This window comes from Alosa alosa, chromosome 10 (assembly GCF_017589495.1).
Source record: "Alosa alosa isolate M-15738 ecotype Scorff River chromosome 10, AALO_Geno_1.1, whole genome shotgun sequence".
NCBI classification, from domain to species: Eukaryota; Metazoa; Chordata; class Actinopteri; order Clupeiformes; family Clupeidae; genus Alosa; species Alosa alosa.
This window is the reverse complement of record NC_063198.1, coordinates 11,901,441-11,917,656: the sequence shown is the minus strand read 5'-3', so window position 1 is coordinate 11,917,656 and position 16,216 is coordinate 11,901,441. Positions and strand designations below refer to the sequence as shown.

The following is a 16,216-nucleotide window of genomic DNA, read 5'->3' as shown; positions in this document are numbered from 1 at the left end:
CAAAATTACTCCTTTTGAAACAATGAGTGCAGGAAGCGCGTTTGTATGGTTATATTGCTTGACGGGGGGGTGTCCCAAGCAGCTTTCAGCCATAAGGCTACTTTGAGAACATTACAATTCACCCAACACTAATATTCAAAATGTTGAAAACTATTTTGGCATAGCCTATGAAGCAGTTTAATTAAATGGAATGTTAGTGGTAAACAAACAAGCTACTTGGTGAGGCTTGGCCTCACAGATCTTCGTGCCTTAGATGGCAGGAAAAATCTTCCACGATAGGCCTATTAACTAACCACCCGATTCACGTTGGCTGGGGGGAAGGGGGGCCATCAGACAATTGTGCCCAGTTAATCCGGCCCTGCCCCCCAAAAATCACACCTTCCCACCTCTGACAGCTTAAAAGAAGTCAAGAGGACTCCTTACTCACAGACCTATTCACAAACCTGCGGTTTTGAAATCCTATGCAGCTACAGGAGCTTCCAATCGCGAGGAAGCAATTTTGCATTGTAGGCATAACTAACATGCAACAACGCCAACAACAACCAAAACTAGGCTAATCATTGTCAACATGTAAATTAAATGTAACATTATTGTGAATCAAATTAAAATGTTCTCTTTTGCAAACGTAGGCATAGTAACAGAATAATTTAATAATGTTACAGTATAAGTATATATACTTTTTTGATCCCGTGAGGGAAATTTGGTCTCTGCATTTAACCCAATCGGTGAATTAGTGAAACACAAACAGCACACAGTGTGCACACACTAATCAAGGGCACTTCAGCCGCAGCCCACTGGTCGGGGCTCGAACCGGCAACCCTCCGGTTACAAGTCCAGAGTGCTAACCAGTGGGCCACGGCTGCCCCTGTTACAAAGATACTACATCAATCCGTATGTTTCATTAGGCTACTAGGCTATTTGTTTTGCCTTGATTCATTTAGGCTAGGCATTTTTATTCAGGGGCTTTATTCACAAAGAATTTTAAGGCTAAAAGTAGCTCCTAACTGGCGAATTTAGGAGCAACTCCTAAAAATAATGGGCGTGTCACTCCTAACTTTAGGACTCCTAATTTTTTCACAAAAAGTAATTCACAAAGCATTTTAGACCTAAAAGTAGCACCTAAGTCTGGGACAGCTTAAGTCGAGAGGACTCCTAACTCACTAAGACCTATTCATAAACAGCTTTTTTGTGGCATTTTACGTTGTGATGTTTTGAAATAGCCTATGCGCAACAGGAGCTTCCAATCGCGAGGGAACAATTTTGCATTCATAAAAGGGATGCAATAACGCCACCAACAACACAAACTACTCATTGTTAACATGTAAATGAAATGTAACGTTTCATTGTGAATCAAATTAAAATGTTCTCCTCTTTGCAAACGTAGCCTAGGGATATGGTGACAGATTCATTTAATAATGTTGCAAAGGTAGGCTACTGCATCACTCCATAGGCCTATGTTTCATTAGGGTACTAAGCTATTTGTTTTGCCTTACTCTTTATTAATTTAGGCTAGGCCTTTTTATTCAGTTATTAAATCATCTTCCGTCCTTCGCACTACTTGTGTAGCACACGCATTCTCCGACCTGTCAGTCATCATCGGAAGAGAGGTGTTTGGAATTCCCGCGTTACAATCGTCAGAAAACTGTCATAGCCACGAAGACTCACTCCTAGTTTAGGAGTTGTCTGAAAGGCTTTGTGAATAACTTAAGAGAAAACTCCAATCTAAAATCTGTGGCGATTTAGGAGTAGCCTACTCCTAGTAGTAAGATAAAAGCCTTTTGTGAATAGCCTACGGCCCCAGTTATTCATCATCTTCCGCCCTTGTGTAGCGACGCATTCTGAGACCTGTCACCTGTCACTCATCATCGTAAAGGGAGGTGTTTGGAATCATGCCCGTTACAATCATCAGCCAATCAAGGTGGTCACGCTTGCCCATTTACCCAAATTAATGGTCGAATATTACTGATGATCATTGTTATTTAAGAACATGCAGTGTGCGCAGGGTACCAAAAACATCTTGCTCGTAAAAAAGCATCATAACGCACATTCTCGGGTCTGTTATTTACTGTAGGCCGCGCAAACCACATGCTTTTTATTTTGGGCAAGCCTGCATTCATTCATTCATTCAACCTTTATTTATTCGGAGGGTCATTGAGGGAAGCCCTCATTTTCAATGAAGCCGAAATTACAGAAGCGAAGCAAAGCGCCCACAAACAAGACAACATTCGAGGCCTTCTGTTGAAGAATTTTATATAAAGCCTGGCGCTGACAGTAATCCTCCTGCCCCTGATAGGCCTACCACAGCTGTGGATAGTGTGGAATGTTCAAGTAATAACACAATCCAATGTGTGTCTCAATTGTCCCCCGCTGACCACCCCACACATTTCTCTAGATTTTGCAACGAACTTACATGACACAATGCCATAACATATGCCAGTTTTAGGACACAGAATATTGTTTGTAATGATACCAGGTAGGCCAGCTATTGTCGAAGGTGCATGGTGAAGTGAAATTCTTACTTTGGAAAACAAACATTTGCCGATATCATCGCCGATCATCAGAATATTGCAACAGATTCTGTTCTGGACTGTAGGTAACTTGTTAAGCCAGTGGTTCTCAAACTTTTATTTCATTCCCCACTTTGATCAAGGGGCATGACTGATGATAGTGGAGATAACGTGTTATCCCGACCCTTTTGCAAGTCAGCATCTTCGACGGTAGTCTATTAAAAATATAAGTTTTCGATGTCCCAAACAGAGAGCCATACTTTATTGTTTTTAACAATCTCTATGCTACTCACAAAAATGTAGGCATGGGGACATGATGAAGTAGGTTATCCAACTGTCGTGTGTTAAATTATTGTGATTACGAGCCAGTGGTTTTCAAACCCATACTGAGAGACCCATGTGTTATGGGTTTCAGTTAATTATGCATGATTTATTTTGTTATTGAATTCGTAGGCTGGCATTACTCTCGGCAACAATTATGTAAGGGACGGCAGGCAGAGCGATGTACAGTGGCAGAGCGACGCACAGTGGCTGAAAGTGGTACTAAAGCTTCACGCAGCTTCACGCCGCGTAATGCGCGAATGAAGTGGTCATTTGAAAGCGATGCCCACTGTAGCAACCCAGAAATTAACCCCTGTAATCATCCTGCAGCTGTTTTTGATATACTGAAGCAGAACTTTAGTGAACTCCCATACTCTGGCATGCCCATGGCGGACTTTTATAGCACATTTCCAAAAAAAGGTGAGAGTGCACTGGACTACTGGGTGCGACTGAACAAGGCTATAGATGTTGCCGATGAATGTCTCCGCAGGCAGGGTAGATGTGTTGAGGATGTGAGTGCTGAAGTTGTGATGTTTGTTACTCACTGCCCAGACCCTCACAAATATAAACCAGCTGGGAGATGGACAGCCCCTGAAGTGCAGGAGCGCTTAGATGATCATCAGTGAGATCTGAGACGAGGAGCTTCAATGAGTCCGCACTCTCCTCCCCTTCACAGTCTGGGCCCTGTTGCAGTCACTCAGTCCACTGCACAGTTCAACCGCTCATTCAGCAGCACACAGGTAGAGATGAGCCATCCTGTACAGCCGAAACTCTGCTGAAACTCTGTCGTCACTGCTTTCAACCTGGTCATTTCAAACATGATTGCCCGAGTGCCTCTCATCCAGCGGCAGCATCTGCACAGGCCAGCCGCACTCCGTTAAACTAGATGCCCCACGCTGTGAGAGGGCAAGCGTGGGTGGTGGTACAGAAGGCCTCATGAGAGAACCAGATCTGCTTTCCATCTACAGTAACAACAGTCGACTTTTGCAAGAAGGTGCAGATTCTCATTGGCTCGCAGAGTCTTGAAGGGTCAAGTGAGCTGTTTTATGCACCTGTGTTGGTGAGTGGCAAGGTCACTTTGAGAGGAATGTTAGATTCTGGCTCCATGTCTTGTACACTTAGTGAAGAGGCAGAGAAGAGACTTCAGGCTGCTGGTGTGCTGCCCAATGCTCAGTTAATTCCTGGGAATGTGGTGATTGTGGGTTGTGGTGGCTTAAAAACATATCCGAAGTGCTTCTATGACCTTGAAATTGAAGTGTATGAGTCTAAGTTCATTGTATCCACTCTAGTTGTTGCTGGCCAGAGAGATCATTTCATAATTAGTACTAACGTGATCAAGTCTGTTCTACAAAACATGAGAAATAAAAAAAGAATACAGGGAACTAATTTCCTCCAAAAGCAGTGACCCTGAATGTGAGCGCTTCCTGGAGCTACTGAGCTGTGTGTCACAGTGGGAGGGCCCAGGTGAGCAAGACAAAGTCAGAAAAGTGAAGCTGGTGCATAGTGTTACACTTCTCCCAAAGCAAGAACACCTGGTGTGGGGTAGGCTACTCAGTGATGTCCATGTGTCCCCTGGTAGCACCATCATTGTTGAGCCTACTTCTGCCCGCTCAGCTCCAAAGCGCATTCTTGTGGGAAAGCTTGTTACAGCTATGTGGGGAGATCGCTGGGTCCCAATGAAGGTTCTTAATCCAACAATGGATCCTGTCACTCTGTGGCGCAATGCTAAGATAGCTGATGTGTTCCCGTGTCTGACAATGGAGGAACATTGCACAAGGACTGTGTCAAACCCAGGATGTTGCCCATAACCCAGTGCTGTCCAGTAGTGTGCACACTGCTCTGGTTCAGGCAAAGAAGGATGCTGGTTTGACTGATATTGACTTAAAGCCAAGCTAGCCACCCTGCTCTTGGAGTACAGCGACATCTTCTCAAAAGACTCGCTTGACTGTGGGAAGGTTAAAGACTTAGGAAGGGTAAAGACTGTTCACAAGATCCACCTTTCAGATGACCGTACTTTCCGGCTTCCCCATCGTAGAGTCCCACCAGCACACTACCACAAACTGAGGCATGTGCTGAACGAGATGGAGGAGTGGGAGATCATCAAGAAGTCTGTGAGTGACTATGCCTCCCCTCTAGTCATGGTCTAGAAGAAGAATGGGGACCTGCGTATCTGCACAGACTTCAGGTGGTTGAACGCTAGGACCATCAAAGATGCCCACCCTCTGCCCCATCAGTCTGACTGCCTTGCTGCGCTTGGGGGCAATGCCGTTTTCAGCACTGTGGACTTGACGTCTGGATTTTACAATGTCCCCCTATGTGACGTTGATAGGAAATTCACAGCTTTTACCACACCGTTAGGGTTGTACGAATATAACCGTTTGCCACAAGGCCTATGTAACAGCCCTGCATCCTTTATGAGGATGATGCTCAGCATCTTTGGTGACTTGAATTTTTCCACACTTTTATGTTACCTTGATGATTTGCTATCTTTTGCTCCATCTGTCGGTGAGTGATTAGAGCGTATTCGACTGTATTTGACCGGCTGAGGGCCAACAACCTCAAGCTTTCTCGAAAGAAGTGCTACTTCCTGAGGCAGTCCGTTAACAGCAATGGGGTGTTTGGGCCACATAGTGGCCAGTAATGGGGTGTTTGGGCCACATACTGGACAGTAATGGGGTTTTTGGGACACATAGTCGTCAGTAATGGGGCTTTTGGGCCACATAGTGGCCAGTAATGGGGTTTTTGGGCCACATAGTGGACATTAATGGGGTTTCAGTAGATCAGGATAAAGTTGCAGTGATTCCATCCTTTGAGAAGACTGACTTGATGGAGTCAGATGGCTGCACCCCGTCCCAGAAAAGGATACGGTCGTTCTTGGGCATGGTCCTATACTACCAGCATTTCATTCCAAACGGTCCCTCCATTGCAAAGCCTCTGTTTTGTTTAACTGCAAGCTCTAAGCATTGAGGCAGAACAGCGAAAGGGGGGAGAGGTGGCACTTTTCGCCAGTTGACTCAAGACTGGATGGCAGCTTGTGATAGGGGTTTTGCAGAGCTGAAAGCTGCTTTAGTCAACTGTGTGGTCCTTGCCCATCCAGACTTTAATAAGCTTTTCATTCTCTCCACTGATGCGTCTCTTGATGGCCTGGGAGCTGTTCTCTCACAAGTCTAGGATGGTGACGACAGAGCGAGGCCAGTGGCGTTTGCAAGTAAGTCACTCAGCCGAAGCCAAGCCAACTATCCAGCACACAGACTAGAGTTTTTGGCGCTTAAGTGGGCGGTGTGTGTTAAGTTCAGCCATTGCCTGAAGGGCAGCCAGTTCACAGTGTGGACTGATAACAATCCACTCACATACATCATGACAAACCCCAAGCTGGACGCCTGTGAACAGCGCTGGGTTGCAAAGTTGGCTCCATATAACTTCAAGATCAAGCATATTCCAGGAAAGTTGTCGATGTTGTTGCCGATGCACTGAGCAGAGACACCTTTGTCAAGCCTTTGAGCCAGCGGCTGCTTTCAGAACCATACAGAGACCTGCTTGGGTGTGTGAAGGATGTTGGAGATGTTTTCGTCCAGGATGTTTTCCGCTTCATCAGCCAGCCACAAGCACTTACCTGTATGAATGGGTCTTCAGCCAGCTCCCATGCATCTCTCTCGGAAGATGAGGTTTCAACGTTGCTTGATAGCCACAGTGACTGGGAGTCTGCCTCACAGCTCAGAGCGATGTCAGCAGTGGAACACCTGTCTGATGTGGTTCCTGTGGGCCAGCCTGCTCTACCCGCTATGTCTTTACAGGACCTGCAGTCCCACCAGCGTCGAAACACGTCCATTGCAGCCGTTATACCTTATGTGGAAAGGAAACAAAGACCATCTTTCCGTGAGCGTTGCCGAGAAAGCCAGTCTACTCTACAGCTGCTGAGGCACTGGGACAAACTGGTCTTTCAGAATGGTGTCCTGTATAGAGTCTGTAAGGACCCTCTGACAAACCACAAAAGATTTGCAGCGCTGAAGTCTAAAGCTCTGACGGGGATCCATGACCTCGCTGGCCATCAGGGTCAGGCGCGCACACTCCACCTGGCCCGTCAAAGGTTCTTCTGGCATGACATGGAGAGGGAGGTCCGTGACTATGTTAAGAAGTGTGGGAGGTGTGTGTTGAGTAAGACACCTGAGCCAGCTGCAAGAGCCCCATTGGAGAGCATAAAGACCACTGCTCCACTAGAACTTGTCTGCATTGACTTCTGGTCTGCAGAGGATCACAACAACAAGTCTGTGGATGTTCTTGTAATCACAGACCATTTCTCAAAGCTCGCCCATGCGTTTCCCTGTCAGGACCAGACAAAGAAGAAGCAAGAAAAGTGGCAAAGACGCTGTGGGTCAAGTTTTTTTGTGTCTACGGTTTTCCTGAGCGTATCCATTCTGATCAGTGAACAAGCTTTGAAAGCTAGCTGATTGCGGAGCTTCTTCGCCTTGCTGGTGTTTCAAAGTCTCACACCACTCCCTTCATCCTATGGGGAATGGTGGAACTGAAATGTTCAACAGGACTCTGGGTGGCATGCTCTGCTCCTTGCCTCCTAGACAGAAGCACAAGTGGCATCAGATGGTCCAGACAATGACATTTGTTTACAACTGCACGGCCCATGAGACTACTGGTTTTCCTCCTTTTTATCTCATGTTTGGCCGTGTTCCAAGGCTGCTGGTGGACATGATGTTCCGCAGTGTTTTGCTGGACAACACAGTGTGTGACTATGACTCCTTTGTGGAATCTCTACTAAAAGATCTCAAGTCTGCCATGTCAGTTGCCCAGAAAAACACAGAATCAGAACAGAAACACCAGTCAAGTCAGTACAACAAGAAGGCCAAAGGTCAGCCATTGTCGATAGGAGACCGAGTGCTGGTGGCGAACAAGGGCTGCCGCGGAAAGCGTAAGCTAGCAGACAGGTGGGGAGACACCATGTACACAGTCATTGCTGCCAAGCCAGTGCTCTACGTTTACAGAATTCGTGATGACCTTGGAAAGGAGAAAGTGGTGCATCGTAGCCTGCTGCTGGAGGTCAATTTTCTCCCTCTGAGTGAGATGCTAGATGGAAGCTCCACAGAAGGTGATTCTGATGCTGATTCTGTTGAGAATGAGCCCCACTTTGTGCCTGCAGTTCTCAGTGATACAGTGTCTGTCCATCCCTTGGATGAAGTTATTTCTTCTCTGAATGCAGATAGTGGAGCCCGTACTTCATCATGGGTCTCACAGCATCACTCAGATGTCACTGCAGGGTTTACAGAAGACTGGACTGATGATCCTGGCTTGGTCCAGTCTCTCTCTGACTCCCATCCTGAGCATGGTCTGACTGATGCTTCTAGTCACAATCACATTAGTTCATCTACACAGCCACACATTCCTATTTCACACATCACACATGCACCACACTCACCTCACACTTCTAGATTTGGTCGGGTTATAAGGCCTGTGTGTAGGTTGATTGAATCTCTGGTTCAGCTTCAATCTGTTCTTAGCGATGATGTCCCTGAGAGACATGTCATCCATGTTTGAGTATTGTTTTCTAACCCTGTTTATTGACCTGGTTTAATGGGTTGTTATGGGTTTCAGTAAAGTGTGCATTACTTTTGTCCTTCTCCATTGTGGTATAGACTGTAGGCCTTAGTCTAAGGGGTGTATACGGCATCCCTGTTTCCTATACAAAATTCTGAGACTTGATCAACCTATGTGTTCTTTTAGCCCTTATGGGGTAGGCAGCTTTTTATGCTGGAAGGTTTTACTTCTAATGGCCTGTATACCTGATGGATGTTTGCAGATCTTTGTGCAATTCTGAAGGGGTGAGTGTAACAGGTTAGACCCTATACTTACTGTATGAATCACATAATTGCACAATAGATCTAGGTTATCTAGTTACAGTAAATCTATTCAATTTATTACACACTGGTATTGAGGGTCTCTAGTAGCCCCTCCTCTCCCCCTTGGTCTTGACCCCCCTGTCTCCCCCTTTCCTCTTTCCTGTCTAATATCTTTATGGAGAGAGACTGATTGCAACCTCATAAGCAATCTTATAAATATTTATTTTAAATATTGTCATCCATAAGATTGCTTCACTTTATATTGTTTGTATTCAGTTTATGTATATCATTTGTGAGTTATTTTTCTGAATTTACTTTTTAAATGCATTGTTTACATGCTGTATACCTCCATCTAGCCACATGCCAAAAATAGCCCTACAGCAATGTACAGTAGTTTAGCTACAGTAGGTAGCTGGGATAGCACATTAGCACCTGTAATATAGTTATACGTGTGAACTTTTTCAGGAGCTATTGGCGAACTCACCCTTAGTCCAGTAGTAATAGGGTTATACCCGGAACAAATTAGTAACAAGCTGAATTTTTCAGGATATGTTCAGAAAACCTTTAGGAATGACATACTAAAAGTCCCCGTGAATCCCCCCCCTCTCTGAGATATTCAAGATGGTGTCCAAAATGGCCGCCATTTGGAGATTTTTCCGTATCTCAGGCTTAAAACCTGATACAAATGTAATTAAAAGGTCAAAATATATGTTTTTTAGGGTAAGTCAGTCAAGTTCATCATTAGTTTCTTGAATGGAGACATTTCATAATAATAAATCACTTCAGTAATCATCCTCATCATCAGAAATTGGTGTTGATTCTTCAGTTTCTCCCTCATCATCTAGTAAAGCTGGCATTGGTGCTGCATTATATGAAGTCAGCATTATATATAATATTATGTGCCATTATATTCTAAAGGTTATAGAGGGAAAATTGCTGTCTGATTGTTGTTTAACTATGCGTTCAGACCAAGAGCTACCAAAGTTGCAAAATCACTTTTGTCACTGTTAAAATGCAGCTGCTAAATAATAAATCTGACGTTTTTGTCATGCAAGTCGCTCACGACATGAGAGATTTGAACCTTCTAAGTTCACATAGTTTTCATAGACATTAAGATGGTTTATAAACATGATCAAATGTAGCCCCAGCCGTGACGCAACTGGCTGGGGCACCTGCACCGTACGCCGGCGACCCGGGTTCGATCCCCGCCCCGTGGTCCTTTCCTGATCCCATCCCGATTCTCTCTCCCACTCACTTCCTGTCATTCTCCACTGTCCTGTCGAATTAAAGGCATAAAAAGGCCAAAAAAAATATACTTAAAAAAAAAAAAAAAAAAAAAAAAAAAAAAAAAACATGATCAAATGTATACAGAAATGCCTGTAGCCTAAATATGCTTTAAAACTTGCCATCATAGTTATTCCTCTTTTGCCAAACTCTCTGAATTAACAAGGAATTCTTATTTTAAGTTAGCTTACGCTAGCTGTTTTTTGGGTCACTGTACCATTTAAGCCCACCTTGGAAAAAGGCATTTTTTGAACATAGTTCAGCCATCCAAAATCCTTTTTTTTGTGTAAAATGAATCAGAAAACATATAGTTAGTATACTCAACATTTTTAATCCTTAAGCAGTGTATCTGTAGCAGGGTTAATGTTGTTTCCCTGAATTTCCCCACATGAGTTCTGCTTTTCTTTTAGGAGTTTTTGTATTTTCTTTATTTTCCCACGGGAATCTAAGGGTAAGGGGGTGTGGTGTAGGCATGACGTGGGGCTATGCTCCGTGAAAATTAACTTTTAACTAAGTGTCCCACAGCTGGGCTGGGCTTGTCAGATTTCACGCAATAGGAGCACCTGAATGTGATGGCCTGTGTACGAAAATAAACAAATTCAGTAAGACCCAGTTCGAACGTCACATTGCATTATTTCAACTTTTCTTTTAAAAACACAACGCAGAGGATATTTATGGAGAGCAAAATAGTCTTACATAAGTAGGGCTACATGTATTGACTAGTCAAATGGTAAAGAATGACAATGAACTACCTGTTTATACACACAAAACAAGGAACAATAATCTCCCAATTTACATAATATGAATCTACATACTAAGTCAGTGGCTGAAAATAATTGAAAAGAGGCTCTATCTGAGGCGTTCGAAAAAGTTTTGAAGCGACTTTATCTGAGCCTCCTTGAGACTGCACAGATGTAAGCGAGCCTTATTCAATATTGACAAATGTGATTGGTGCCAAATAAAAACTAACATATAATAAAGACATTGTGTGATTAGACAAAATAATGAATAGCCTTATACAGGCCCCTCTTTTTCTAAAAATGACTTCAAAGTTACAAATGGGCTTAAATGGTGCCTGGGCTTAATGGGTACACTATGTGAATTTCGTGTCACATTAATGACCTTGTAATCTTGGTTAACTTTAATTTTAGCAGTGTGTCAATGGTGAATTTGGATTCTTTGTATGAGAAAAGTTATATTTAAACATTTTTATTGCATTTGTATTATGTTTTAAGCCTAAGATATGGAAAAATCTCCAAATAGCGGCAATTTTGGACGCCATCTTGAATATCTCAGAAAGCACAAGGGGGATTCATGGGGACTTTTAATATGTTATTCCTAAAGGTATTCTGAACATATCCTGAAAAATTCAGCTTGTTACTAATTTGTTCCGGGTTTGACTCAATTTTGAGCTAATTGGAATTGTACTGTATGCTTTGCTGTGCATGTATGTTTTGTTATTATTCTTCACTTTCCATGCATTTTTGTTTGCCTGTCTAATATCTTGTCTATGGAGTGAGGAACTATTGGCGAACTCACCCTTTACTGTATGCTTTGCTGTGCGTGTGTGCAGAATAAAACTTAAGCAGTATTTTGGGTCATCTTTATTAAAAAAATCAACACAACGCAGAAGTCTAACCAGTTACACTGACAACTGACAAGCGACGTTCACGCAACGTTCCCGGTGTGAAACGGGCCTTAATCTTGCTGCATATATGTTGTACCAAAACGTAGTTTATTACCAACGTGGAATGGTTGCTGGCATAAGTCACCGACGTTAGTTTGAGACTTTGAACACGAAGTATTGTTTTTATGTGTTGAATGGAAGTCAATGGGAGCCGTAAATCGGTAAATAGCGGTGACCAAGGATTATTTATCCGGATAGCGTGACAGTGGTAAATCAACTTACCTACAAAACAGTTGATGTTAGCAACCCTCACACGTTTTCACCGTCGTCAATGCTGGCCACAGGTAGCAAGTCTAATAAAGTTGATGGATATCAACAAACACAAACGATTAGTGAATAAGTATAACGTTAATCTCTGATCAAGCAATAATCATTGACATTAAACGTTAGCAGCTACTGTCTTCACAATGGACGATCCGCATAAACTTCTTCATGCTAACGTTAACCAATCACCGGTTGGCCAACAAGTTAGCTAATATCCATCCATAACGGCTAATATTTACTATATCAGACTAGACCACTATGATCAAATAAGTAAGATGTTGTCAGTTGGTTAAAGTTTAATAAAACTTAAATGTCGATATTTCAAATCAAACTAATGATGCATGACGGAAGTAAGCCATTGTGACAGATAATGTTGGCTAACTAGAACTAGCTAAATTCAACCTAGCATAGCGTGCTAAATTTAGAAAGGCTAATAGCTGCGAGCACATAGTTCATAATATCAAATCCTCTTTGTTTTATTCAGCCTGTTACGTTACAGGTCAATTTTGTTTTGATTATTAAAACAAATTAACTTTGTTTATATCCGCTGGGTAGTACACTAACGTTGTGGTACATCAACTTTCGCTAACCAAAGGGTTAAATTAGCCTCAAACTTTCACAACATCAAGTTAGCATGTAGCAGTAACTGATCATGATTAATGTTGTGTACAATTGAATTAATCACTATATATACAGTGTTAGACAAGTACACAAGGAATAAGAAACAAATGCAATATTGCTTTCAATGCTTTGTGATCTTAAAATGTGGGCTAAATTACCCAGCTAAGTTAACGACACCTAAGTTGACATCGTAGCCATGATAACATTAAGTTAATGTAACGCCATACATTACTGTGCCGCGTTACTCTGACAAATAAAACAATGTTGTCAACCACCTTTTAGCAATGTAGCCATTACGACACAGTACCTTGTTGCAAACTAAAACATCATATTCAAAATCGATACGGCTTACCCAATTAGTTTGCAAACTAGCTATGTTAGAGTTAGGCAAGTTACACATGGATGTTCAGGCATCATGGAAGACCAGTTAGACTTCTCGCCTAACGTGCATTTTCTGATGTCCACAATCGTAGCGTAATTTCCTTATTTTGTATCCCATGAGTTCGTTTTGGATGACATATCTTCATGTAAGATTGCTCACCAGTTCATTGTAAGTGCGTAATCAGTAGCGTTATTCCAATGCAGCTCGTAGCAAATCAGCTAGCTGTTATTGACATTAGTTTCAGCAAGCTTCCACTGAAGCTGCCTGCCTCTGACGCCAGATGGAGAGATTTACGTCACACACTCAACACACCTGCTGAAATCTGACACATGGAGGTGGTAGAGTAACAGAGAGTAGAGACATTCGACGAAAAAAAGTTTAGAATGGGTTTAAAAGTACTTTAAATTTTTGTTTACATTTCAATCTTCATGGTGAGATCACTGCTTGAGAAGTGTAAATGTATGTAATTTAAATGTAACTTCCATCATCTGTGAGGGAGCACGATGTCAGACAGATGCTCCTGGCAGTGAAACCCAGGAAGGTTGCCGGCGGAGACGGAGTAAGGTAAGGTGCTCAGAGCGTGTGCCCACCAGCTTGCAGTCATCTTAACCAGAATCTTCAACCTCTCCCTGGCCCAAGCAGTCATCCCGCTCTGCCTAAAATCAGCCACATCCCAGTGCCGAATAAGTCGACCATCACCAGCCTAAATGATTATCGTCCTGTGGCCCTCAGCTCCCCCCAGACTTCGACCCCTATCAGTTTGCATATTGCACAAAACAGGTCCACAGAAGATGCCCTTGCTGTAGCTCCCTCATGTAGCCTACTGTTTCTACACCCTACTGACGAGGATGCCATGTAGCTCCCTCATGTAGCCTACTGACGACACCACAGTGGTCAGACTCATCTCAAAGGGAGATGAGGCAGCCTACAGAGAGGGTCCTGAACTTGGCAGCCAGGGGCCTGTACTAGGCTACGAAGGGAGCTTAACCTACCCAGATGGGTTACTTTGTTAAACCGGGGTTGACAAAACCTGGTTATCATAAGTGGTGTTAATCGGTACTACGACGCTGATTTGTTGAAGTTGATTTGTTGAACCGGGGTTAACCTAATTGGAGTTTGTGCGCGTTCACATAAAAGGGGCGGGTTGTAGCGCAAGTCACCACTTTCAATGATGACGTGATCACCTTATTTTATAGCCTGGCGAGCCAGACCCACATTAAAATGTAGGGTCTGGGCACTCACCGTTCGCAGTGCTCAGTCCGAGGGGCGGGATAATCAGTTGTCTTTCAAATTCCCTCTGCACTAATAGGATATTTGTGTTCAAGTAGCAGGGAATTCAAGCCAAAACCGTTTGTAACTCTGCCATCAATCATTATGTTAAGCCCACCAAACGACTCTATACACGATTTCAATGCCCTGATTAAGTTTCGATTTCTGGAGCTCACAAGCCAACGGAGAGTTGCTAGACTAGCCCTGGCTGCCGCTAGGGGCGCGTCTAGATTTCTAGGCTACTTATTTTACGGACGAGGAATGCACAATTATTGTGACAAGTTACGAGGAATTAAAACAAAAATCAAATACGTCGAAAGCAAACAAAGCAAGACAAGGCTGTTGGCAACGTAACGATTTGATAGCGACACAGACAGTTGTCCAATCAGGGACACAGCAGAGGGACAGACACAGAACACAATACACACGGGGCAGGTCAAGTACACACACACGCTACACATACAGGGGTGGACGCAGCCCCCCACACAAAGAGGATCACACACGAGGAAGAACTAAAAGGGAAACATGTTACAATAAAGGCGCTAACATTACACTCAAAACTAAGGAGAAATACAGACATAAACCCCAAATGTTCGCTCCCGCATCCCAGCATGCCCTGCGTGGGAGAACGCTACGCAATGTCTTGTGCGCTGACGTTACACAGCTCCCCCAACAAGCCATTGCCGTCCTCGGCAATGACCACGAGGTAGCCTCATGCTAACGTCGGCGCGCGTCGCCCGCCACTCAGTCCAGTGCGACAGTACCGCCAACTCACGTGGGGTGCACGCCGCAGGAGCTCACTCAACGGGGAGCCACGCTGCTAGCAATCCAGTGCGGGCGTGCTAGCAAACACGTGGCCGTCCCCGCTAGTCACCAGCTCCCTCTCAGCAGCCGCCCTCAGGCTGCAGTTTCGCGGCGTGTCACCGCGGCACTCCTACTCTCTTGGCGGGGCCCTAGGTGGCCTTTTCAACCGTCGACACTGTACCAAGCACCGGGGTTCGAGGGGGGTCAGATGTAGCAACCGGACCATGCTGAGCTCTCCCACTGCAGCTACCGTCTTTGGCGTCCCTCCTTGTGTTGCCTCCTCGCAGAGCCGTCCTGCTCTGCTCCCGGCCCGCTCCACTCCCTCGGTTCAGCGGCGCGAGCCACCCCGAGGTGGCCATGCTATCAAACTCCACACAACAAACTTTTTTTTTTTTAAAGGCGCCGGCCAACAGGCCAACTAGAACAGGCGCCCGCACAGCACGGTGCCCCTCACACGCACCCAAACGTTTTAAAGTTCAGAGGGCCTTTCCGTTGAAGCTGCCCCATCGTCATAAATTCGCTGCACCCAGCGGCTCCGCCAACCGTCCGTCGTCAAAGAACTTCTTCCTCGCCGCTCTCCCTCGGCTCTGCTCACGTGTCGCGGCCAGAGCCACCGCCAGCTCCAGCCTCGAGCCGCCCGGCGGGGGCAGGGGCTCCATGTCTTCTCGCAACGGAGTCAACGCCCAGGCCAGCGTAGTCTTCTCCACAACCGCTTCTTCAGGCCCCTCTTCTGGCAAGATCTCCTCCCATGGCAGCAGACAGGTCCAGACGGCAGGTCCAGGCGACAGCTCCTCTCCTGCATATATATATATGGCGGTCTCGAAAACCCCTCGCCCTGCGAAGCGAGTGTTCATAGCTGATGTTAGTGTGTCCGAGAGCTTCACAGCAATTTTGTCTACAGAGGACAAAAGTAGGCTAGTTAGAATACACACATGGGATCTACAGAGTCCCTCAAGATTTTCTAAACAGTACAGTTGTAGATATGAAACCATTAGAAGATGACAACATATGCTGCAACCACAGGACATATTTAGTACCTGCTCTCTTTTGCTGTTCCTTCCTTTTTTTGCCAGCAGCCAACAGAGCCTGGCCTTGTTGGAGAGGATCCACATCAAGGATGTCTCTCAGGTCTACAGCTTTAGGAGACATGTACGACTCTGTTCTGGTCAAATTTCACATCTCTGAAGTCTATCGTCTTTGTGTAAATCAAGTTTGAATTGGAAAAATAAAA

General features: G+C 44.6%; 2 protein-coding genes across 4 annotated transcripts in view; both read right to left on the bottom strand.

Moving 5' to 3' along the window:
* tfe3b (transcription factor binding to IGHM enhancer 3b) overlaps positions 1 to 13,925 on the bottom strand; it is a 35,913-nt gene extending 21,988 nt beyond the window's left edge. For 2 of the 3 annotated variants that reach the window (XM_048256058.1, XM_048256056.1), the window contains exons 1-2: positions 12,883 to 13,925; positions 11,868 to 11,938 (exon numbers count right to left, since the gene is read on the bottom strand). The gene's annotated coding sequence lies outside the window, so the exon portion shown is untranslated. The remainder of the gene's footprint in view (positions 1 to 11,867; positions 11,939 to 12,882) is intronic. The other variant, XM_048256057.1, reaches the window with a different exon arrangement.
* A 1,472-nt stretch (positions 13,926 to 15,397) lies between these two features.
* gnl3l (guanine nucleotide binding protein-like 3 (nucleolar)-like) overlaps positions 15,398 to 16,216 on the bottom strand; it is a 30,191-nt gene continuing 29,372 nt past the window's right edge. Inside the window, exons 15-16 of the mRNA XM_048256054.1 lie at positions 16,023 to 16,095; positions 15,398 to 15,880 (exon numbers count right to left, since the gene is read on the bottom strand). Coding sequence (XP_048112011.1) covers positions 15,495 to 15,880; positions 16,023 to 16,095 — 459 coding nt within the window. The 3' untranslated portion in view covers positions 15,398 to 15,494. The remainder of the gene's footprint in view (positions 15,881 to 16,022; positions 16,096 to 16,216) is intronic.